General features: G+C 36.0%; 1 protein-coding gene across 1 annotated transcript in view; it reads right to left on the bottom strand.

Annotated features, from left to right (window-relative positions):
- ADGRB3 (adhesion G protein-coupled receptor B3) overlaps positions 1-25,052 on the bottom strand; it is a gene marked incomplete at its 5' end in the record, with an annotated part of 442,349 nt that overhangs the window by 20,765 nt on the left and 396,532 nt on the right. The window contains 8 exons of the mRNA XM_080341055.1: positions 405-444; positions 2,013-2,108; positions 8,351-8,522; positions 8,851-8,949; positions 12,348-12,433; positions 14,590-14,656; positions 19,233-19,302; positions 19,865-20,015. Coding sequence (XP_080197181.1) covers positions 405-444; positions 2,013-2,108; positions 8,351-8,522; positions 8,851-8,949; positions 12,348-12,433; positions 14,590-14,656; positions 19,233-19,302; positions 19,865-20,015 — 781 coding nt within the window. The remainder of the gene's footprint in view (positions 1-404; positions 445-2,012; positions 2,109-8,350; positions 8,523-8,850; positions 8,950-12,347; positions 12,434-14,589; positions 14,657-19,232; positions 19,303-19,864; positions 20,016-25,052) is intronic.

Below are 25,052 nucleotides of genomic sequence, written 5' to 3'. Positions count from 1 at the left end.
TTTTCCTGATACCATGTTGCTTAAGCTACTGTTGATTTCACTCACAGCTCTAAAAAATTACCCTCTTTAAAACTAAACCAATTGATGCATCCTTCATATACATAAACATTGGCTGTGTACTAGGGCAAGGAAAATTTTCTGTGTAAGACTGATCTTCTTTCTAAACCCATTTTCCTTCTAATAGGCAATCATACCTTTGGCTGCTTCCCAACTGCTGAATTCTAGTAAAAGGCTTTTGTAAGAAAACAAAATAAATGTATTTGTACCATGGCATCACTTTTTTCTTTACATTTATAAAAATACGTTGCAACCAATTGAACTCTGACATTTTTCTAGCTTTCACTTTGCAAGGAACTAGTACAAGACATCTTTTTGTTGGCTAAATGTTCTCTCAGTGTTCTTACCTGACCGACAAGCAATGTCCACGTCCTTTTCAAAATCAGTCTGTAACAAGAAACAATGAAACAGGACAAGCATTATTAATTGAAAACTAAACCACAATACCTTTTTGTCAACTGGCACTTCCAAAATGTCCTACTTACAGAGTCATAGTCTCTTAAAAGTGGTTTCTTGTTGCTGAGAAGGTGAAGTGTATTGTTTTACAACAGCAGAGCTTTACAAACTTTCCTAAAGTATAACTGGGTGGTTTTCAAAGTATGCTGCCTGACCAGAAAAAATAGAATAAAATAGGTGGAAGTAGAGTATATAATTTTAAGAAAATGACACAGTGTATAGGTTATTTATGTATATGGAAGAGTAACTTCTACATCTTATGGAAGGATCATCTTTAAGGAAGCTTTTCATAGTCATTTTATAAACAGAAGTATGGAAGATAGCCAGCAATACAAATTATTATTAATAAGTGTATTCCAATTAGTCCACCCTGTCTGAAATTTCACTGATTTTTAATAAAGTGGTCATTTGTTATATAACATTCTGTCCATCCTTGCTACTAACGTGAGGATGTAAAGTTCGTACTCCCTGAAAATAACTATTATTTATTTAATTTGGCAAAAACGAATTGTAAGAGCTAAGAATAAACTTTAACAGTTGAAAATACAAGCACGCTTTTCCCAGTTAAGCAAAACTGTTTATCCTGTTATAGAATTCAAGTAATTTAAACTGTTTTTATTTCCATGAAAAGTTTATTACACGAATAATGTTTAATAAAACTGAGCTACTTTTTGCTTATGAAGTCCAAACATTAGATTCCTTTTTGATTAATCATTTTTGAAAGGTATCTGCTTGCTGAGCCTTGCATTTTTTTAGGGATTGATCCTGTCCCCATTATAGTCAATGACAAACTGTCATTGAAAGTGAAGGGACCAATATTTTGTCTTAATATACTACCTAATAATATTAGTGAATCTAATGGCATACTAAGCCATTTGCTATCACCACTAACTAGATTCTCCCTCTAGAGCAGGGGTGTCCAACTCATTTTCACCGGGGTCACATCAGCCTCGCAGTTGCCTTCAAAGGGCCAAATATAATTTTAGGACTGCAGAAATGTAACTACTCCTACTTTTACACAGTCCTAAAATTACATTAGTCCCTTTGAAGGCAACTGCGAGGCTGATGTGACCCCGGTGAAAATGAGTTGGACACCCCTGCTCTAGACTCTTTAGCACTTTCTACTTGTCTGAATTATTTTGAGAGGAACATTTTTAAAGGCCTCATGAAGGGAAGATTTTCAAACATATCAGTGCTTTTTACACAAAAAGTAGGAAAAGTCATGATACATTATCAGATACTTTCTCATTTTCTATGTAAGAATCTTTTGTCACAAAGAACACTGCTGGAAGATACTAATTCTGCTCCACTAAATGATCACACCAATAATTTAAACTTGCTAAGAGATATAAGCAAGTAGATAATGACCCAAACAGACTTGTGCTTAAAAATTGTGTTAATATTTCAGCTACGCATACTTGTCATATACAGTAGTGTAAGTTTTTTTCTTCTGGATAGCAACACCAAATTAAGAATCAAAGAAAAAAATATAACCTAACCATGATTTGAGCATGTCCGTTAGGAAAAGAACTTGAAGAATCTGCGTTGATTGGATCCTGGCAATTTCTCAGTCGACATCTGAATGCATCTTGAACCTGTGAAAACAATATCTTATACTGATTCTTGTGCAACAGCTGTGAGGAATACAATGCCTGATTTTCTTTAGCATACTTAATAAATGAGAAGCAGTAAACATAAATGCTTATTTCTGCCATTTCATACATTTGCTATTTTTTGTGGCTCCTGCAAAGTCTGTCAGTCTATCACACCAAGACCACAGAATTTATTTGTCTACAGGCAGAATTAACCAGTAGTCAGTGGTGATATGGTACTCAAGCCAAATCTGTCTTCGGTGATAGCATTTGGCTTTGTCTTCTCATTCAGTTCGCTACAGGTCTATTAGCTGGATTAATAGATATACTGCTAACCATTGCAAAATAAAATGTATCTTCTGCTTGATAAAGATTCTTGAAAGACAGTTCTTAACAGTTACTATATGTGGTTCAACAGAGAGGCACATTCAAAAGAAAAATGCAGTTCCTATTTGCTGACAGTAGAATGGAAATACATTTTGACACTTTCTCACACATACCATATTAGGGAGAGCATGGCAACTTTTCGAATGGAAAGGAATATTTTTACCCATATTTTAAAAGTATACAGGGAATATTTATTTAAACGCAAAACCCAATTTGTTTCACTTCTATATATGTCCTCAGATGCATTCTAATATAGAAATACAATCTAAGTTTTAAAACGTGATTTTTTGTTCCAGAAATTCAAATATCTATATTTGCCACCTGCTTGCAAGGTGTCACTTGGAAACCAGGAACTTACTTGGGTGACCTCTAACCAAAACTAATATAATGTCTTGTTTGAATACGAAAATACTCTCAATAAAATGCCTCCAAAAATCTACATTCCGTTTATTATCTGTATAAATTACCTCAAGTCTTATTCAAAATAATTAAAAGGAAGAAAATCATGTTCTACTCATGGACATTTCCTGAACAGCAGGATAATTCATTAATCGTTGCTGATGAAAAGGTATCCCCCTTCCAACATATCATATTTTACTGCAAGCTGTTTAAGAACTTTCACAAAAGGCAAAATGAAATAGAAAAAAACAATTTTTGTAATTAGAAAGTGCTCAACCTTTAAATGACTAAGAGTGCTCTGCAGTTTTGATAAGTGACCACTGCGAGTGGAGGAAGACTAATATAGAGCAGAAAGAAGAATGAAGTAAGGTTGAAAGGTTTGGATTGATTTCAAAACACTGAGATTTCTCACGTGGTAGGGAAGTGTAAAGTGTGTTGACCAGTATGGAGACTCAGACTCTGATTTTAAGCATTATACTTGCTGTGGTTTTCCATGTGTTTGATGCTTATTTAATTTGGCATCTTGCAGTTGTTGCAAATTTAATCCAAGACTTCTCTCACTTTATCAGTGTTGATGTCAGGTCACACTTCAAACTTTTATGCTCTTGGATAAGCACTGGCATAGCAATTTGGCAAAAAAAAGAAAAATGAAAGCCTTTCCCTCCAAAGTACTCACAGCTGTGCTGAATCTCATCTCAAGTCTCATGATGCTTGACCCTAAAGCATTATTCCTTCAGAACTTGCTACGTGACCTCTCTCTACATGCAGTGGCCATCATTTTTGGGACTCTGTGTTCATGAAGCTTCCCCAGTTCAGATAGCTCCAGAGATCTTAAGAACTACTTGAACTAGCTTTGATATCAAAGCACTGAATCTTGATGTCAGGATCCACTTAAATGTGCATGTTTCTTACAGTGTTTCTGAAGTGCAAGCAGCATATGATTTGAACATATTAACAGAATGTCAAATGTAGCTGTATCCATCACATTGACATATGTTGAAACTTCTAGGTGTCCTCACATAAATCAGAAGCAAAAAGATTGAACTTTCTAAATACTAGCTTATTTTTGTAAAATGCTTTTTCAAACTTGAGTATGTAAAAACTGTGCTGTCTCTACATTTTACTTTGAAATATAATCTTGTTTCCTCCACCCCCTTTTAACATCAGGTTACAAGATTTTCTTAGAGCCAGGCAGAGCTAGAGAGACAGATGTGATGAACGTGCGGGTACCAGGGAAGTGGTTTCCTTAGCAACAGTAACCAACTCCAAGCTTTTATAACTTACCCTCTCCCTACTCATGCACTCTTTATTTTTCTCCTGCAATACAGAAATGTGAGCTTTAGACACCAACGATGCATTTTAATCCAAATGCTCTCTAGTCAGCAGAGCACAGCAAAAGGAGAACACAAGGGTTGCTTCCATCACCAGCATTAATGGGAGATACTCAATGTGATTCAGACTAGCTTTAGACAATCTCATATTCAAGTAGGTCAGGAAAGCTGTTCATTCTGATGCTAGAACTGACATCTTCTATCATGCTCTGTTCTGTGACACATGCCTCACCATCTTCCAATGCCCAATTAGGTATTTAAACAGCAAGAAGAGAAAGAAAAAAAAAAATAGTAGGCTCTCTGGAGTAAGAAGGCAACATAAAATAATACCTAACTCCTACTTTCTATTTTTCTTTCCTAATGTTGAAATGGTCTATAAGATGTCTTATGCTTAAGAAGTATTATATTTGTCTTAGAAGTTAAGAAACTGAAATATAGAAAGATTTAATGTATTTCAAAAGACATTGATGGAGGGCAGAAACATATAACACATCATGAGTTCTCTTCTAGTTGTACGTCTTATTCAGTGAACCTCCCTGGCTTCCTAATGCAGCCCTTGTCACACAAGATCATTGATACAGTATACTAGAGAAAGTAGAATTGTTTCCATCATTTATGTTTATATCAATATAGCTAAGAGGAAAAATGAGGGGTTTATATACATAATTGCAAAAGTCTGTATCTTTTTGTAATATAATGGCAATAAAAACAAAGTAAAGCAGGGCCGTCCTCTTCTTTGTTTGAATTTTATGGTGATATATTCTACCCCATAATTTTTTTCCAGACAGATAGAATTATTGTTTTGCCTTTGTTGGCATGCTATAAATATTAGATCAATCCTATAGGCTATAACTGAGATAGCTTTGTAGCTGTCATCACGAGTGACAAATGTGTTCGTTGGGTTTCCTTGACAGGCACTGGCAGAACAAAATGCTTTTGCAGACAACAGAAAGTAACAGGCTGTTCTTTCAGCTGGGAGGTACCTTGTGCTGTGCAAAGACTGCATCGCACGTTGTGCATGATGACCACTGTCTTGGCACTAAGGGTCTCTTGAGCTAGAAAGCCAGACTCTCTAGAGCCGAATTGAAATACAACTTACTGGAGTTCTGTCTCTGTGTAGGAACTTGTTGCAGTAAGCAGTTATGTCTTTACTCCTGCAAATTGGTCCATGTAAGTGCAGACTACACACATTTTTGAAACAAAAATTTTTTTCAGGTGCATGAACTTTTACTTCTTTGCTGTTCTTGAAGAACTTCCTATTAATTTTATTTTCCCATGTATAAAACCAAACCAAACAAAAAAACCCTAAGTTAATTCCTAAAGAGGCCCAGTTTACAGTTTAAATCTGGAGGACTAAAGAAGATTCAATGTGTTCTGTCAAATACAGTTCAAACAGCAATATCATCATCATCAAAACCAGAGACAACCTATTGATTAGTGAATAAGTTGTCTCTGTGCATTTATTTCTGCCTAAATTGTCATAACAGAAGAAAAAACTCCTTCCCCTTTTGATAAGGGATGGTCTTATCAAACCAAGGTGCTTCTTGGGCCTTTTTGGGAAATCTTCTCATGAGGTCATTTTTTAAAATATCACATAGACAGACTAATTAGCTGTTTTATCAAAAGCCCTTCTTCTAAAATTTCAGTGGTAGAATCAGGAGGTGTAAGTGCCAAGACTGCCTTGTGGGAACAACTCCTTTAAGCAGTTAAATGAAGTGATGATTCTTCACAGTTAGATGACATACATATATAAGATTTGGTAAAAGAGCAGCAAATATAATAAAGTATAACTAGCTGATTGTCTGCACACAAACAGTTAAAAGATTCTAAATTCCTGTATAAACATCTTTAGAAGCAGATATTTTTGTGTATTCCTTGCACCAGAACCAGTGAGTTAAAAGTGATTCAAGTCAAGGTACCCTATGAATTTGAAAACTGAGTTAACTTATAGAAAAGACTAATTCTACCTCTATCACCACTGCCCTATGTGTGAGTACAGTCAGACAAGAACATGTCTATGAGATATTCAGTAATACCGAAGCATTCCCTGAGAATTAAGCCTTTGAAGCAAATAGCTGTCATTAGAATAGGGAACCTGTCTTGAATTCAAGGCTTGGGGCATTGTGGGAAGATGCCAATTCAGTTTCATCTTAAGCAGTCAAAATATTTTTTTTTTAATGGCTGCATTTTTTTTTCTTAATTTCATACAGTGCTATGCTATGCTACTTTCAGAATTTCACATGGATTTTGCCCTGTTTTTTGATTAAATCAATGACTGATAAGCAGGCATGTGTTGCAACTGCTCTGCATCCCACAAAGGACATGAGGAAATGGAATGAACTGCATCAGGGGAAGTTCAGATCAATCACTAGGAAAAGCTTTCTCACTGAGAAGGTTGCCAGTCACTGTAACAGGCTCCTCAGGGAAGTGGCCACTCCAGCAAGCCTGTCAGAGCTCAAGGAGCATCTGGACAACACTCTAAGTCATATAGTTTAGTTTTAGGTAGTCCTGCAAGGAGCAGGGAGTTGGACTCGATTCTTATAGGTCCCTTCCAACTTCAGATATTCTATGATTCTGTGAAAGACAATGCTGTTTATATGCCTTTTATTTTTTTTTTTTTTTTAAGATTTCTTCTGCAATCTTGAGCTAAATACATATAGTTTAAAATAGAAATGGTTCCTCAGGAAAAGTGGGAGGTAGTATGCCCTTTCCAGGCTAATTAATATATCTCAGTGGAAACAGAAATTTCATAGACAGGAAAATCAGTATGGAACTGCCATTCTTTCTACTGAAAATAGTTGCAGTGTCTTACTGTTTTAGTAAAAGAACATATGAAATGATGGGTTTCAGTTGTGCAAATGAGAATACCCTCTTTCACAGACGTAAATCATATGGTGAAAGAAAATGCTGTAGAATATAAGGCGATAGCAAGACAGTTCTAGGTAACATAGATTCATATTGAGTATTTTCTCTTACTCTGGATATATATATACATAGGATAGTGATATAAGGTTCATGCAAAGTGGTACACTACTGAAAGACTGAAATAACTTATGTCACTCTTATTTTTTTTTCTTCAATATAGTAAGTTGCAATGTTTAAAGGGTGTGAATGGTGGAAAGAGAAACCACTGTGTGAGATTCCTCCCTCAGCATTGACAATAAACTTTTCTTGAAACATCTTCCTGTTTTTTAATCCCGAAATGCTTTTGAAGACTTCTTGCCAATCAGAAGGAACCATGCTAGACAGTATAATTGAGTTTATTGGTGTGGTAAATATCCTGAGGCTGATAAATGGCTAGTGCATAGGTATGTCAGTGTACCAGGTTACTGCTCTCCTGTCCAGCACCCCCTGCTCATTTTTGAGAAACGGTCCCACTACTACAGATCTGTCATCAAAACTGTTGTGTTACTGCTCTCAAACCGATCCATCTCCACAAAAATGTAGGGTTAGTTAGCAGGTTAGACAGGTTAGAGAAGCTGTCACAAGAGCCAGATTGAAGAGCACTTGTGCGGTAGCTTTGTCATCAGATTTCAGCGGTGATGGATTCTGTGGTGGGTGGCACTGAGCTATGAAGGGCAGGCTGGGGTATCAGCTTTTCCTTGCTGTTCTCAAAGCATTCATCTGTCTTCATCCTCACTGTCCCCATAGCTTAAGTATGTAGTTGAGTTTGCAGAACTACTAAGGTAGATCTTCACCAACAGAACACCTCACCTCCTTGTATCCTCTTTCAGGGACAGTTTAAGCAGAAATCATTTTGTGTTTGAATCAGTTTTAAAGACAGTAAAAGTCTATAGCTAGTCTTCAGGAAAGGGCATTTATGTTAGCACTTACCTATACTCATAATATTGGGAAAGCTTAACACTTAAAAATAAACTGAACTTGGGACTGATTGAAAGCCACCTTTAATTAAGTGGGTACAGTTTCATACTGAAACTGACATCCTGCACCTGGAATTAACTGATATTCTTCCTCTCTCTTTCACTTGTCCCTCTACGTCTCACCATAAAATACTTTCCTCTTTCTACGAAATATATTTCTGCAGAGCAAACTGTATAGCATATTAAAGAGCAGTTGAGAGATTAACAGGAACACAGCCCTTTAGAAAACTGGGAAGCCATTCCTCACCTCCCTTCGGAGAATACAATGGACCATGACAATAACAAAGCCTTGTAATGAATCAAATACTGCAAAAAGTATCTGAAATAATATTGATCTTTTGTCTGTCATGGCCAGAACTGCAGACATCCAAGTCAGGGCCAGAAGTGGCAACACCACACAGGAACTCCAAAGGGATGCCCTATTGAAAAAAAGAGAAAAGCAGAATTGTAATATTGTAAAAAATTATTAAAAGTTCACTATTAAAATAAAACATATTTAAGGATGGCACTTTATCAAGTTAACTTGAAAATCACAGACAAGAATGTAACAGTGTTGGTACTTTATGTTCTAAAGAATATCCTATATTCAGTTAAACAACACAGTTGTAATTTTTTTTTTTTGTTAAAAAGTATTTAAATGTGCTCAGCACTCTATACAGTGTTAGCAAACACAGTTGTCATCAAACTATTGTCTCACATGCACTGTATAAGATTTGTAACAAGAAGATGTAAATGATCAGGACTAACATGGCATTACTGGCGGTGGTGGCTGACAAAGCTGTTGTTGAAACTACTCCACACTTGGCACATTTGAGCGTCAAACCGCTATGAGGCTCACTCATCTGACTGCAAACAAACAGAACACCCACAAAAAGAACAAAATATTGAATTGTCACCGAAAAACGTTGCTACTGAAATTTAGCTTTTAAATACGACGTCATGCAGAAAAAGTAAGTAGACTTATTCAGGATGAATGCTCTATGTTGTTGCAAAACTTTGTACTTTACATTATTAGCTTTAAATGTTAATGCTATGGGGCTTCACTTCATGCAGACTCTATTTATTTCATTTAAGCTAAAAAAGGCCCCAAATGTCCAGTGATCAAAACTGCTCAGTACACTGAAGTAAACATAAGCACGTGCTAGGATAGACACACAAAGTGAAATCCCTCTATTCAGACCTGTTAAAAGACTATTGTATCCAAACTTAGTTGAGAAAGAATATAGGACACTTAAAGGAGGAATATGAAGTATGTACGATTACAGAACATTAATAGTGAAAGAAACCTGCAAAATGTATCCAAGCATCAAATCAGTCTGGGCCTACTGTATAGTCGGATTTGCAGTAATGATCTGAACGGCCCACTAACATTCGGAGTGATTTTATTCCTGCCATATGAAGGTCTGAATACAGGGCTTGAAATGTATGGAATCTGATGAAATAAATATCATTTGGTGCTAAAAAACGAGTGACCTGTTTTGCATTTTAATAAAACACAGTACACAAGCATTAAGCTCAAAGCATTTTGTATGGACAAGTGTACCTCGGCACCTGTCAGAAGAGTTAAAGGGCAAAACCTGGAATTTAAATTTTCTTTTACATACAGCATGCATTCAACTTCCAGAGTCAACTAAATAAAGACTTTTGCTATTCCTTCTCTTTCTGCTGTCAGAACCAGGAATAACCATAGCTGACTGAGATGTGACAGGAAAGGTGCTTTACCTATTCCCAGCTGGAAAGCAGTCAACGTGGTAAAGATAGGTAACACTTCATTTTTTTCCCAGTTACTTCAACCAACAGAACTCCTTTTTATTGACGAACCCAGCACTCACAATCTTTTTAACATACTGCCCAAACCAACATTGAACGCCAGTGGTTTCCATTTTGATAAACCAAATGATGACTTTCCATAAAAAGTGCAGTATTTTTTCCATATAAATGCATTTTTTTTTCCATAAGAAAATGGTGAGAACCATGATCTTGTGTAAGGTGATTGTGGGTTGTGAAAGGAACTCAGTGAATCCACATCAGTTTACACCAATTAAAGATCTACATTAATAAATGAACTAGAAAAATGCCTTTGGTAAGCTTAAAATAAGCTTGGGAAAATACTTTCCATCTTTACTTGGCAATACTTCAATGTTATCAGGCTGGATTATTCTCTTTATCTCCATAGATCTATTCTGGACCTGGCAAATAATAACAGAACTTGATGTGTATATAACCCAAATATAATATTTCTGGCTGGGCATATATGTATGCCACCCCTTATGCCAGGAAAATTATTGAGATCCCTCAAGACAACATGTCCTTTATTTTCCCCACTAGTTGATTCTCCATATGTTTATTAAGGTGGTAAAAAGCATACGGAGTTAGTATATTTTGCCCCATTCATTGCTTTAAATCCCACAGCTGAAGCTTTGACTGAACTTTCGACAGGTGTTTGCCAGAAAGAAGTAAGTTGCTGTCCTGAGCATGGCTGACAAGAGGCACTCGAGAAATGAGTGACAACCCCCTTTCTACTGGAGGTCAAATGCTGTGCCAATTTCTCAAGACCGGTCATCTGCCAAGTAGTATCAAGGAATGCTGTTGCCAAGCCACCATCTCATTCTATCATAAAAGTGAAGGTTGTTTCTCGTTAGATTATCTACATGCTTTTCCAGAACAGCTGGATTGTTTCTGACTGAAAATTTCTAGTTCTTTATCCATTTATTTTAAAATGAAATACTGCCTTACTAAGTTGTACACTGTTAGAAAGCAAGTTATTTGGTTCATCAGGAAAATATGTTAAAAGCAAATAGAAAACAATAGAAAAAAAATGCAGTCAAATCTAAGCTTGGATATCCTTTGAAAATGTACAAGGCCAAACTTGTGGCTGTTCCAGCTCCTTAAATCAATGGAATTAGAGCAGATGTGAATTTGAATTAGTGAATACTAAGTTATTACTACTCTTGAAACAATTTGGGTAGTTTTATAATATTCTACGTTTCATTAGTTTTATTACACAATTAAGAATGTTGATGGAACAATGTAGACAAAAGTAAGGTTAAGAAATTAATACTTTCTAATGAAAAAGGAGGAAAAGAGAAGAAACAATATGAAAGCTTTTGGTACATATTTGTTGGAATGATCTTGAAAGAACTGAAAACCAGAAAAATTGAATTGAATTAATATTAAATGCAAATCACACCAGCTGAAATATTTATTATAAATTTGCTCATCTAACCAATGAATTGAACTTCTTAGGAATGCTACTGTTAGTGAAACAGGAAAATAATTCAAAGTGGAGCTGTAATACGTTTACCCATGGCAGTAATGCATAGTAAAATGAAGATATCATTGCTAGAAATGCAGATATTGGTGGTGTTAACTACAAGCAGGCCCAAAAGACAATTCTAGAACATGTAGCTATAAAAAAGTGATTCCTCCAAGTTTAAATATACTTTTATAAGCATTAAGAAGGTGAGGATGCACTTGTGAAATATTTTTCTCCAATACAGAATGAATCTAGGTTTGCTGCCGCAGTACTTCAAATCATTGTCATCCAGTGAAAAACAGTTTCTGATACTACCACTGTCACAATCCTTTCTTCTCATGAAAACAAACACAATTTGAATGTAAATACAAATAAATAATCAATAAACAAATTTTCCATTTACCTTTTTTCTTTTTTAGCTTTTAAAACATATTTTTTTACTTTGAAATTATTTTGCATTAATTTAGAACATACATCTATGTACACACCAATGAAAGAACAAAGGCAAATTCTTCACAGAGTCAGAATGACAGAATAACATTGACCTCAGTAACAGATATATTGCTGTAAAATATATTTTATAATAGTTTACACAGATGAGTAAAATCTCCCACCATAGTAACTATATTTGTCAGCTAGGCAAAAATAATTGGTTCTTTCAGTACACAAAGTACATAAAACTCTTTTCCTAACTGCAACAACTTTACATGTGTGACAATCTTGTGAAACCTCTGCTCAGATTTGTTTAATCCTCATTCTCATTAACTTAATACCGTTGTACTTGTGTTTTATTATGTTTAGTTTGTTTAGTTGCATTCCCTCAGGATAATGCAACAGCAGCTTTTGAGATGAATGGAATCTGTTAGACACACTGTTACACTAATATAAAAGTTCAAAGCACAATCAAAAGCAGTTTTGGTGAATATCTGTACTTGAAAATTGATGATACAATCTTAGTATGCTTTAAAATAACCCAACTGTAGCTTACCCCGCTCTGTGTTTGAGCTTTTTATCTAGGATTCCATCTCTGGAAACAAGTTTATTAAATACCAAAATGCCAATCACCATGTTGACCTGTCAAACAGAAAACAAACAGTTGATCTTTCAGTACCTGAAAGAAAATATTTTATCCTGTGACTTCAGAAAAAGGCTTTTATAGATCTGCAAAATGCCTCCTGCTACATTTCTGAGTATTCCCTCAGAAATCGTGTAAAACTGTCCCTGAGTACAACGGAAATGCATATTCCCAAATGGGTAACAGATACGCAGACTGCAACAGGCTTATTTTTGAATCTTAAGTTATGCCTGGTGTTAAGTTATATGTGTACATGCCTGCTGGCCAGAATCTTGAGTAATATAGCTTTAATAATTCCTCCATTTTAATGGCAATTCCAGGAAAACCACAGCATTTGAGCTGTGCGCACACAGAAGGCCTAGTTAGAGCACACAATAACTGTAACCATGTTCCTTTTGAAGCATTTACGGTCCATGTGCGTATTCCCATTATGCAGAACCAGCCTGTGGTTTTCCGTATCCTCCTGCACGTTAGTTACTGTCTATGTCATTCACCAAACTGCCAGAGTTGAGCCTTGTTTGACTGCAGTTTCCTTTTTTTGTGGACCACATGAAAGCTTGGGGTAGGTCTTTTTAGCTCCATCAAAGTAAACAATGTTACGATCACATACATGGGTTGAAGACCTACTCTAAAAAAAAATTCAAGTGTTTCAGCAGTCAGACTTTGGCACTCAACGGACATACTAATGGCATTTAATGGACAACTTAATGACTGTTATTATCCATTTGCATTATTGAACTGAACTCTATGAACCTGTCTGTGCGTGGCCTGCAAAGAGGTATTATCAAGTTTTGAATATATTAAATAAGTGTTCCTTTTTAAAAAAAAAATCAGAAAAGGGTAATCCTTTTTCCTTTCAAACAGATTTTTCAAGACCTGTGCCAAAATACCTAATTGTTACTATTCTGTTCTGCCAGCTCTTTTTGAGCTTTTCTTATTATCACTTTATTTTCAGCATTTACATTTTTTTAGCTGATGTTATATAATTCTTTCGCTTTGTACACTTAGACTTAAGTGGCTGCATGGAACAGCTCCTTCCACAGCTACTAGCTAATGGTAGGGCAAACTGTGACTGTGAGCTTCAAACATCTCTGAAGAAAGCTTGCCAATTATACAGAGAACATACAGTTCCATGTGAAAATTATGACTGGCTTTTTGTAAACATCCTTGGCTCCTCTATCATGACAGGGACTGTGAGTTGTACAAAAGGATCCTGGCTTGACTCCAGGCAACGATGAGACAAATTCTATGGGAGCAGTAAACATCAATTTCAGGAAAATCTATGTAGCTAAATGGCTATATCTTTGATGACTACTAGGACCAATTCCCTTTTGCAAGGGAAAATAAAAAATAACCGGTGTCGATAGACCTATCCTAGTATAAAACTGATGAAGTGGAAAGAAGAATTAGATTCAAAATCTGTAAGGGAATAATGCTAAACAAATTATTGTAAAAAAATCTATACAGACTGCAGAGCAAACAACTGATAGCTGATGGCACATGTAGGACGCAATTCATCTTACCCTAAAGCAGAGGCCTGAAATACTTCTGACGGTTTGAGCCCTAAAACTGTGTATTTTTCTCCACTGCCAATGAAATATGGCTGGGACAGCCAGCTTAGATGCAGAAATCTACATTGCAGATGCCTACAAAAAGGGAAAATGAATCCTACACCTAAATGCATTTCCAGAGATGTGGAAGATTAATACACAAATGGGTAACATTTCCCAGCTAGGATGATTTTTTTTTCTTTGCCTTCAAAAGCAGTAGCCAGGGAGAACTTGCTGGCTGGTTCCACTCCTCCTGTTGCTTTGACTGGCACAGCAATACGCTGCCAAGCAGCACTCTGCAAAGACTGTCACTGAACTCCACGAGGCAGTGACAATTGCATATATGCTACTGGTAATAAATCAGTGATGCCTGTAACAAGTTTTCCATGCCACCAATCAGTACATTATTCCTTCACAGCTTACTGGCATAAAGAAGTGATACAATGAAATGAATCATACATTCAAAATACTAGAGGTATGTTAAACAATACTGAACTCAGCATTTATAGCAAAATGTAATGCTACTGTATAGCTAGGCTTTTATAATTTAAATTGTACATTCTATAATTTCATATGAAAATACTGGAAATTATATTAATGTTTACCAAGACAACAGCAGCTGCAGGTCCAACGAAAGCATAAAGTAGCCCTCCTTCAAGAGACAGCCAACAGCTGGAAAGAACATTAGAGAAGAACTAATGCAAATTAAAAATGAGTATAACACATCACCAAGAAAGCAGCAATAACTACTAAACATGAGATTCTTCTGGTGTATGTTCAGTCCTACATATTGAGATTCACATGCACACACACAAAATAACTACTTTGTTGATATGATGATGTAGAGACATTGCTAATGTTTCAAAAATTTTAAAGTGAATTGTACATATACTGAAATGCCTAAAATGTATTTAATGCAGAAGAGAAAATAAGTTTACAAATTTTAATTGAATCTCCTCTAACTATGTTAACTGAACAGAACTTGCCAGGTAGGTATCTAGAAACATTTCCAGTTTACTATGTCTGACAGTTCTATACTTAAAGCAAAAAAGAAAACAAGTTTCGATGTATCTTATGTATAATTGCTATTAGAACTAGGTCTTACAGAAAATATTACTATTAAAGAAATACCATATATTATCTCTGGAATATTTTGCAAACAATTTAAATGTATATTTTGAAGCATCTGAAAACTGTATTTTCTGGTAAGCTACTAATTTTACAGAGTTCGTCATACTGCATTAGAGCTTTCACTGAAAACCATCAGATTTCCAAACACAGAGCGCTTACAGAACCAAATTCTAAATATTTGGTACACCAAAGCTTTCCATAACTGCAAAAGATCAGGAACTTCACACAGTGAAGTAAATGCAGCTGTGCTATTTTCCCAGTGATTACACATTCAAAGAACTGCATGTTTATTTGAATGCATGATCACACCTAAGTATAAGAAAACTCAAGTATATGTATTCAAATAATTTACTTGGATCTCACATCCAGAAACATTCTCATCAGAATCACACCTATCTGCTTTATTTTCCAGTATTGTTTTTGTCCTTTTGAAAACCAAGTAAATCAAATGCAACCATATTGTAATATTAACAGTCTGTTACTGCTGGAATTCTAACTGCAAAGAGTAAAAGTGTTTCCCATTGCAGTGAAGCCATGTGAAATCTGCCACATGACGCCAGCTGCATCAGCGTGCTAAATTCTGGAATGATAAATTGATGCAAATAGTTCATATCTGCTTCACTGTTAGAAAAGTAATACGTCAGGCTATTCTACATCCTACCTCAAAAAACAGCTACAACAATAAAGATCAATTCATTTTCGTAATGTCGAAGAAAAAGGCTTTCAAAATTTTCTGCAATTATTTCTTGCTATTTTTGCAAAAGCCAAATTATTCACTGTGAGAGAATGAGAACATAGTTTTCTGAAAGGAAGGAATGTATTCACAGTGCATTTCCCTACCAGCATGACCTTTTAAACTTAGTGAAGATGACCGCTCTGCATAACTAAGACATATAATTAAACTGTGTTTATCAGGAGATAAAAATAACAGTTGATAAAAATTGTTCACATATTGTACATGAAATACAATTTCAGATATCTGTGCTGAAAAGAGGATCAACAAGGTAGTTTTTGGTTTGTTTGTTTGTTTGTTTTTCTTCTGTTTTAAGGAAAATATAAGAGTTTCTACCCCAAAAATTTTTAAGACCAAGGAAGAACTGTTCCCTCCCTCTTCCATGCTTTCAAGTAAAAAGGTGGTTCAAAAGAGTGGCTTCCATTTAGAGGCAGAACTGGGAAAAAAGTACAGGTTGTCTTCTTTTTTTTTACACAATCCAAATTTTCAACAATCTGGATTTTTGATAAAGTGTGATGGGATTATTGCAATGTATTCAAAATCTGCCAGTTGTTAACTCTGAAATGCACTTTTTCCCAATCTTTTTCTGTTGAAGATTTTCTGAAGACAGATTCTCAGGCACCTTCTTACAATGCAAGGTAACTGTTGCCAGTTTTTACTATCTTGTCCTTCTTCTCTTCTTTTTCTTTGCTCTGATAGCTTTTTCTATGCTTCATAGTTGTTTTTATTTTGTTCTGTTCTTTCATTCTCCCTGATCCTCACATATCAGAGACTCCTGCGAACTGATTAGTATTAAGAGCATCCACTGGTGTTTTTATGGGACTGTGTTACATAGTTATAAAATTCTGCTGAGTGGTGAAGTATCTGTAGACTTGCTCCTGTGTCCTGTATATTTTGTGAGTAGTTTGATGCTCTCCAGGAGAATGGTTCCTTCTCTTAGGAGAACATGACTGAGAAAAATTTCATTATTGCTGCTATAATGAATTCCTGGAAGTTATTGGCACTGCTCATTAATATATAGCACTGTATGTAAACTTAAGTAGGTCACACAGGTTTATTAACTGTAACTTGCAGTAGTGGTACTTTAATAGCTCTGATGATCTGAAGAGAGGTAGCAGCATTGTTTATTAGACTCACAGTGTCTAATAATTAAGACTGAAAGAAAAATATAGAAATGTGAGACTTTATCACAGAATTGGTTGAATTGTGAACAGTTCTGGGCACCCTCATCAGTAATATACCATATGAAACTGAGATCTGCTTCAAAGATCCTTGGGCCTTCTCCCTTTCCATCAATCTCTTCATGTGTGGGACTATGGGACTGGAACCATTTCCTTCATTTTCACTTGTAATTGTCTTCATTTGGAAATGTCATTTTCTAAAATAGCATCTTAAAGACCAGGAACAGCTCTTCAACCGGATGCATTTCTGATGGTACCATGTGTGTAACTGCAGACAAACGGGCAAAATACAGTTTAATCTGTTAAAAATCTTACAGAAGTGCTGTAGATACAGGAGGAGGAGCAGGACAGGAGCTCTGCAGTCATACAGCCCCACAGTTGTTACAGGACACATTCTTCACTGGCTTCTAGAGTGGGACAGAGCATCAGCTGGTGATTGTGGAAGATTCTCCATTCCTTACATTCCCTGTTTTCCTTATGGAATTCTGATGTCAAATGTCAAGAAAATGTATTTGCAAATAAGATGAGAAAGCTGCATTATGGTTCTGTTTGTCCCTTTTGTGCTCTAGTCCCATGATACTTTGTCAGCAGATTTGGGGTCCTGGGAGAGGAGCTGTTACATGTACAGAGACCTGCTCTTTGTTACTTTCCAGGTTGCCCTTAATGAATGATTTGTTGCTTTGTCTGAATATTTCAGTACATCCTTGTTCAGCCCAGGAAGGAAGCAGGAAGCAACACTAACTAAAGCAAGTAGTCACACGCGAATAATTTCAGTAGAGTAAATGCAATGGAATTCATCTTGCAAGGGACAGAGCTACATCACCAGTGGAGTCTGAACATTGTAATCTTGTGATTTTTAATTCTTAAAGCCTAAATGGTTCTTCAGTCCTGATTCAAGGACTAAATAGTAAAAAAAACCAGCAAGATGAGCACATATTAATTAGAAAAATATGTCAGAGGAGCAGGTCCTCAATATAACTCCCAAAAGAATGCTAAAACCACTGTTTCACTAATGATTGCCAGCTGCAAGTGCTGGTCCACAGTGAATCACTTCACTTAGGTAAGCTCTTCCTCATTAAAAAAATGCAAGACATAAGTTGTCATAATTTAAAACTGAAGAGGTCAGTGTTTAGAGCTGGTATCCAGGAGGACATTTGTCTTTGAATCCTTTCCCACCCAGAGCTGGAGTGAGGGCTTGAAGCCTCCCCTGCCAGGGGCCAAGAGGGTGGGACACACAGGGCAGGGAAGGGAATCCTGATCTCCCTCAGTGATGATGCTAAGGAGAATAATTAAATGTTCATTGCAGTGAGCACTAGACCTAACATCCACATCTCTGATGAATGCCCTCATTACCAGGCTACAGAATCACGTTTTCTCTCTTTCTGTCCAGATCCATACTTAATTTCTTAGGCAATGTGAGGAGAGCTCCAAACAGGATGACCGAAGGAAATGCACTTTCATATACATAACGTCTTGATGGTTGGAGCAGTCTGCTGGCAGGAGGGATGCTCAGCCCAAGTTTCTTCTTCAGCAGGAGACAACCGAAGGGCAGTCTTGCTGAGGAGTGAATTTTCGAGGGTGCTAATTATAAACTGTAATGAGCCAGGTGGCTAAAGAGGAACTGTCTTAATGAAATGTAAAAGAAGTACACAGGTCTCCTCATCATTGTCACTCAAGTACAGCCCAGTCCAGGAAATAGGCTGCATCAGGCACTCCAGAAGAGAGGGGATGGGTGGAAGAGCTATTTTGAGATTTCTGTGGGTATTTGGCTCCAAGCAGCTCAGGAGCATGAAAGCCAAGGTACCTGCTTGGTGGGCAGAAAATTGGGTGCCAAAGAGACTCTTGCCTGTACGGTTTTAGATATGTTTAGAGGTTGGCAAAGGCTAGCCATAATATTTAACATTCTCTTTGGTAAACGAATATAACCATGAGGTGTCTAAGGGGACCTAATCATCCATGTTTCTAAAAGCTTTGCTGCTTCAAACCCTCACATGAAATCCAGGAGTCCTGGAGTTTGCTGACCTCAGTCCAAGATTCTCATATGGTTTTCTCTTTGTTCTCTTGTGGCCCACCTGGTGGCTCTTAGGGCATTTCCAAATGTGAACGGATACCTGTTGAGTCTTTAGACTATATTATGTAATTCCTGATGGGTATGACAGCCTTGCTAATTAAAAACATTATTTATCATTTCAGATTGACTTACTAGTGGGCTGTTCCATATCCTTTTGTCTTGGTAAAGCCTATTGATATTGCAACCACTAATGCTGGTAAACCTGAAAGAAGAAAAAACAAAACAGTAATAACCATTAGATGCTGAGCAAAATATTGCTGTTCTGCCTCGACAAAAAATGACAAGGCAAGCCAATGCAAAATGGCCAATTTTACATGTAATGAATCATTTAATGAAGCACAGTGCTATGGCAGAATTTGTTTTTCTGAAGCACTAGCAGGGAAGAGGACATGGTTTTCTGCCCACGGTGTTCCACTTTGATGTAGCTAAATTACTGGTATATTTGACAGGTCTTAAAGTTAACTAGGAAGAGGCTTCATGAATATTCAGTGAATGCTTCTTATAGTTTGATTTCTTGATATTACACTACTTAGCTGAAAATCTTCTAAAATTTTGTTAAAACATTTTTTTAAGGAATGCTAAAATATACACTAGCATAGCTTGAGCTTGAGATAAAACAGAAAGACTTCTAACCTAGTTTTCTTTTTAGTAATGTTCTATGTACTATCTTTCAGGTTTACTGAAGAACATGATATTCTTGACACTGTCACTGCATTAAACGTTTCATTCCAACGATTCTGAGGAAATGAATTTTACAGACTTACCCCATCCAAGGCACAGGAAACGTTTCCTTATGAGCCGTGTCCTAATTTTTCCAGTAACAGCCATATATGACTGCCACGCTTCTGTCAAAACCCAACAGAATGAAGCTAAGAAGAAGAAGTGTAAAAATGCGGTGGTTGTGGTGCAGATGCCCTGCAGGGAGCAAAGAGAAGCTTGTGCTGAATATTAGGGACACTCATTTCTCTTTTCAGTTCAAAGAGTTGTCATATTCCATCATCTTGACCTTTATCCTTAGCATCAACTGCCCCTTTATGATGTGGTGGCCACAAAGAAAGGGACAAAGAGATATTGATGGGGATTAGGAAGAAGAGGTTTTGACTGTTTTCCCAAAGCCTAAGTGTGCTGAGCAGAGATGAAGAACACAAAATAAATCATACCACCAGATTTTTTCTCTACACATTTACTTTAGCCAAGGATAATCACAAAGCCACTGTGGTCAGCAAGTTACAAAGTTACTGATGTATAAAATCTTACAGAGCTGAATAATAAAAATGTAGGGATGCAAATGCTCCTAGTTGCCAGTTATATTTTCTTTCCCTCCATGCAGAAAGATCCGGACTGTAAATCTGAATTTTAGGCAACGGATTAAGTTTTATTTATTTGATTTTTAATTTAAATCTTACAGAATGTTAACCTATTGGAATATACTGCCTGAGATCTTTTTGGTCAGGTTTAAGTATCATAACCTTAACAATTACCCTGGATATTGCTTTTATGGGTGTCAGTAATTTGTCATCTGAAAAGTATTTTGAGCACATGCAATCAGTTTCTTTTGCCATCGTAGCCTTTAATTACACTTGACATTATGGCTTATATAAATGAGCTTCTTAGCATAAATGATAATCTGTCCTCCACTATGTTGCCTAAAATGCCAGTTGCACGCTATAAAACTCAATGTGTACTGTACTCTAGAACCAAAACCACACCAGTAATGTTGAGAATAACCTTATCACAACTTAACCCTATCATAATTTCAAGTGTCAAAATTATATCAAGGTTAAAAAAAAAAAATTAACACTCCCAGTATCAGCAATGAAAGATCATAGTTGAGAAATTAAGATATTTTTATGACTATTTCTTTATGCAGCATACATATCTACTAGCTACCTTACACACATGAATTAAAAGGCTAGTCATTTCTTTTTTACTAAAGTCCCAGTTCAGAAAACTATTTAGGGAGAAAATATGCAAGCTCTTAATTATGTATAAATGCTTGTATTAAGCTGGCAGCTTTGTTGAATCAAGGCTGGTAGCTATGAAAATTTTTCAAGGGTAAGATACATATGACACCACACATGTTTTTTAGTTCATTCTGTATTCCTAATTACTTTAGTGTCTCTTTGTCTTGAATTTTCTGTTGTGTTAATTTTCCCAGATTCTTATCTGAAATTGTGTTGGTTAAGTCCAATACTTTTCTCAGATACATAGCTGATAGCTATAGTAGCTGATAGTAGCTGATAGCTGAAATCAGCTGATATCAACCTCTGAACTTTCAAAAAGTTATGCACTTGGAAGAGTCAAAACTTAATGATTTCCTACTATGAATTTACAGATGTGACAAATACCTTGTTTTCTAATCGTGGCTCAAATTGTCTATTTAAATTTGGCGGAAAGGGGTTCAATATAATTACATGCAAGAGAACTACTGTCTATTATTAAAAAGTGAGGAAATATAAACTGGAAAAAACAGCAGATCCTGAAAATGCACTGGTCATTCCATCCTAGATTTTGCCATTAATTGTTATGTTCAGATGTCCCTGATGTATGTGGCTCATAAAATCTATCCTTTTAAATCCTGACTGACAGCAGTATTTCCTGCATGTGAAAAATAAATACTTCTTTAAAATGAAAGCTGTGCAGTGAAACACACAATAAATATAATAGAAAATATGGAAATGTCCTTTCTTTTACTAGCTGTCTTGTATGTTATGAATTCCCACTATGCAACTTTAATTTGTTTTCCTATCAATGTTTTTGTAAAAGCTAATATGTTCTGTTGGAATGAGAATTGGGCAATAAAACAACTTTTGAAAAGTAGTAAAGAATCTTTCAGGGAGAAACTGAATATGTAAACCTGAAAAAAAAGTGAATATAGTATTTCCCTTATAAGTAATGCAAATACAAACAAATACTGATCTTTTTGATTAAAATATTACTAACTCTTATGGCTGATTGAGGATAGACTGTAGGATTTTAGTTCATAATTTATCCCTCGTATTGACAGAAAGATAGATGATGATAATCTGAGACAAATGTGGACACGACTGTTGTGGAAGAAAGAACCATGATGAAAATGTTAATAATCATGTTGATCACAAAATGAGAAGACAGAAGCAAGTTTTATTAGAAGCAGCCAGTGCTCTAGCTGGAATATATGACTGCTGATTATAACTAACTCTTTAATGAACACCGATGGTAAGTGTGTATCACTGGTATACCAGTGTATTTGCATCACATACCATCAAAAAGATGAAAATCAGCCTCAAAACATCACTGAACAACCGCTGTGGGATTGTGATGACAGACTCATGTGCAATCAGTGCTCGTAGTGAATTTAGCCTCCCTCCTTCCCAAGCCAGAGAAACAGTTCTGGCAAATGGAGCTCCTTTCTCCCAGCTATAGCCATGAGATCAGCACGGCTGACCAATAGTCCCCTGGAAATCTAACTTGCATGTACGTCTTTGTTCTTCTCCTTTGAAAAATGAATAATCAAACAACGATGTCCTGTCTGGGAAAGTGCTATATTTGGGAAGTCTGTTTCCAAATAAGAATGAAAATTCATTTTCACCAAAGGCTGTTATTAAATAGAGCATTGAGTATCTCTAGCCAGGGAGCCATAATTTTAGCAAGTATTTTATTCGTATTTTTTTCTTTCTCACCAGGTCATGGACTACTCCCAACCTCTCCTTCTGCCTCTACTTTCTTGCCAAGGGATCACCACCTCCTCTCACCTCACTGCACAAATGCAGCAGCATTGCTAAAACCCTGTGGCCCATCACTCACAGAAAGCTGCAGTGTGTTAGCCTGTCTGCACCAAGAGATAGTGGTACATATCTTCCCCATTGCTTTAGGAGGAGATGATTCTTATTTGTTCCTAATTCTAGTTTATTAAAACTCACTGAATTAATTACCTGTGCTGAGCACCTGTCAACTTGCAACAAAATTAATTTTAACAGCCTAATTTACTCACTATTTTTTCAAACTTCTGAAATTAAGTCAACTCTCTAACCTGCTCTTCCTCCCATTGCTGTTGTTCTCAGGTCCCCATATTTAATTCTAATTGGGGAAGGGAGCTTTTCTGTCCTCAGAATGCACAATTTCATGAGCTTTAATTGGGCCTCAAGTGTTTAGCTACCTTGAATATCTAAGACCATTCATCCCTTTTTAATAAACAATATACTATTGAAAGCAAGAGCTCAAATCAGGTATCAAATTATTTCCTTCTTTTATTCTTGTAAGACACCCACTCTGAATGAGGGTACTGAAGCACAGCTAGAAACGTAAAATACAGTGCAAATTCAAAGCTACTTATTCTAGTGTTTAATATTTTTAACGTAATTATTATGAAGAATATAGATAACATCAGTTTTTATGACCTACAAATGGTAGGTCATAAATGCAATTTCAAAATAACGATTTATTATTATTTTTGGAGCAACTGTGGTTTTGTTGTTGTTGTTTCCTTGTTTGTTTTTAATAGGGCAGTGTTTGTTGGTTTGTTTGTTTGTTTTAATAGCAGTGTGAACAGATCTTCCACACAAAGACAAAGGGGGTTAAGTAAGGACATCTGATTTGTCTTCTTGCCCAGAAACAAACTAGCTGCCTGTCTCTGTGTTCTGATAAACAGTATAGCAATCAAAACTACTGTAAAATGAACATGAAAAATGAACTTTATATTGGTGATAGTAAAATAAATAGGGTTAAAATCCACTCAGATTGTCATGAAGTAGAAATGAAAGCTAGTAGAAAATCATTTAAATAATACAATTTCTTGAAGAGTAAAAAAAATCTTGCCCTTGATTTCACTCTGAGGATATAAGCCTAAGGAGATGAATTAAATAGGTGCTAATTTTATTCTTATGAAGGTCTGACCATGCTGTGAATACACAGAGAGCACTTACAGACAACAATAAAGAATAAACGAAACAAAGAACAAACAAAACAAAGAGAATGATAAGGATGTAGCAAAGAGCAGAAACATAATTCTCTGTAAAAAGTTGTATGTTTTATTGGCTTTTTGTGACTCTCTAGTCCTCAACTGTAAAACAGTTTATTTTTTCCTACTTTAAATTAAAAATATGAACTTATAAAGGAACATATGGCTTATTATTCTTTATTCGTGTTTTTTTATTATTTATATTTAAACTGACTTGCACGATACACTAATTTTATCTCAGGAATGGCAGACTGTCAGTATACTGGTCAGGTAATAATAACTGAGTTGTAGATTAAATACTAATTTTCAGAGTAAACTTCCACAAAATAGCAGATGGACTTTCGGAGGCTGTGGGGCAAAGAAGTAAGGGCTTGCACCTTAGGAGTGTTTTTCTGGAAGGGGGACAGATTTTCAATGACAAAAAAATATGGCAGGAAAAGCTATCTCTTCAGTTACAAACATCTAGATCAATTCCCACTCCTCTTTTTCCAATGTTTAACTCAGAGGTACTTCTAGAAATTACCTCTCTGTGAGCAACGCATTCACAATCATTATTGACACTTTCTTATCAAGGATATCAGTCAGAATGTCTCAGTTTTACTCAGGTTCAGGGTCCAGCACTAGAGGCGCTGTTCAAATCTGATCCACAAAAAGTGTATGGAGCTTTCTTTTTAGCTTCTGCCCTTTGCAGCTCTTTTTCTTAAAAGTTCTCCTTTGGTAGCTGTCACATCTATCACTCAAAACCTCTGCATTTAAATTCGATAATGTATAGTTGTATTTCAGCATACTCCAGTTATTTCTAGAAACAACTGATGTTTTTTTTATCCAGACTAGTTCCTCTGACAGCCATTTCTCTTCTCCAGACCTTATAATGCACATAGTACAAAATCATTTTATTAACTAGATGTGAAGGGGTAGTCTTTGGGATAGATGATAATTCATGGAATTTACTTTGCAAACCTTCCTTGCTCTGTCATATGGCAGAATCTGCCTACACAGTAACAGTAAAGGCA

The sequence above is a fragment of the Nesoenas mayeri genome (assembly GCF_963082525.1).
Source record: "Nesoenas mayeri genome assembly, chromosome: 3".
Lineage (NCBI taxonomy): Eukaryota > Metazoa > Chordata > Aves > Columbiformes > Columbidae > Nesoenas > Nesoenas mayeri.
The sequence above is the reverse complement of the archived record's forward strand: the minus strand, read 5'-3'. Positions and strand labels throughout refer to the sequence as shown.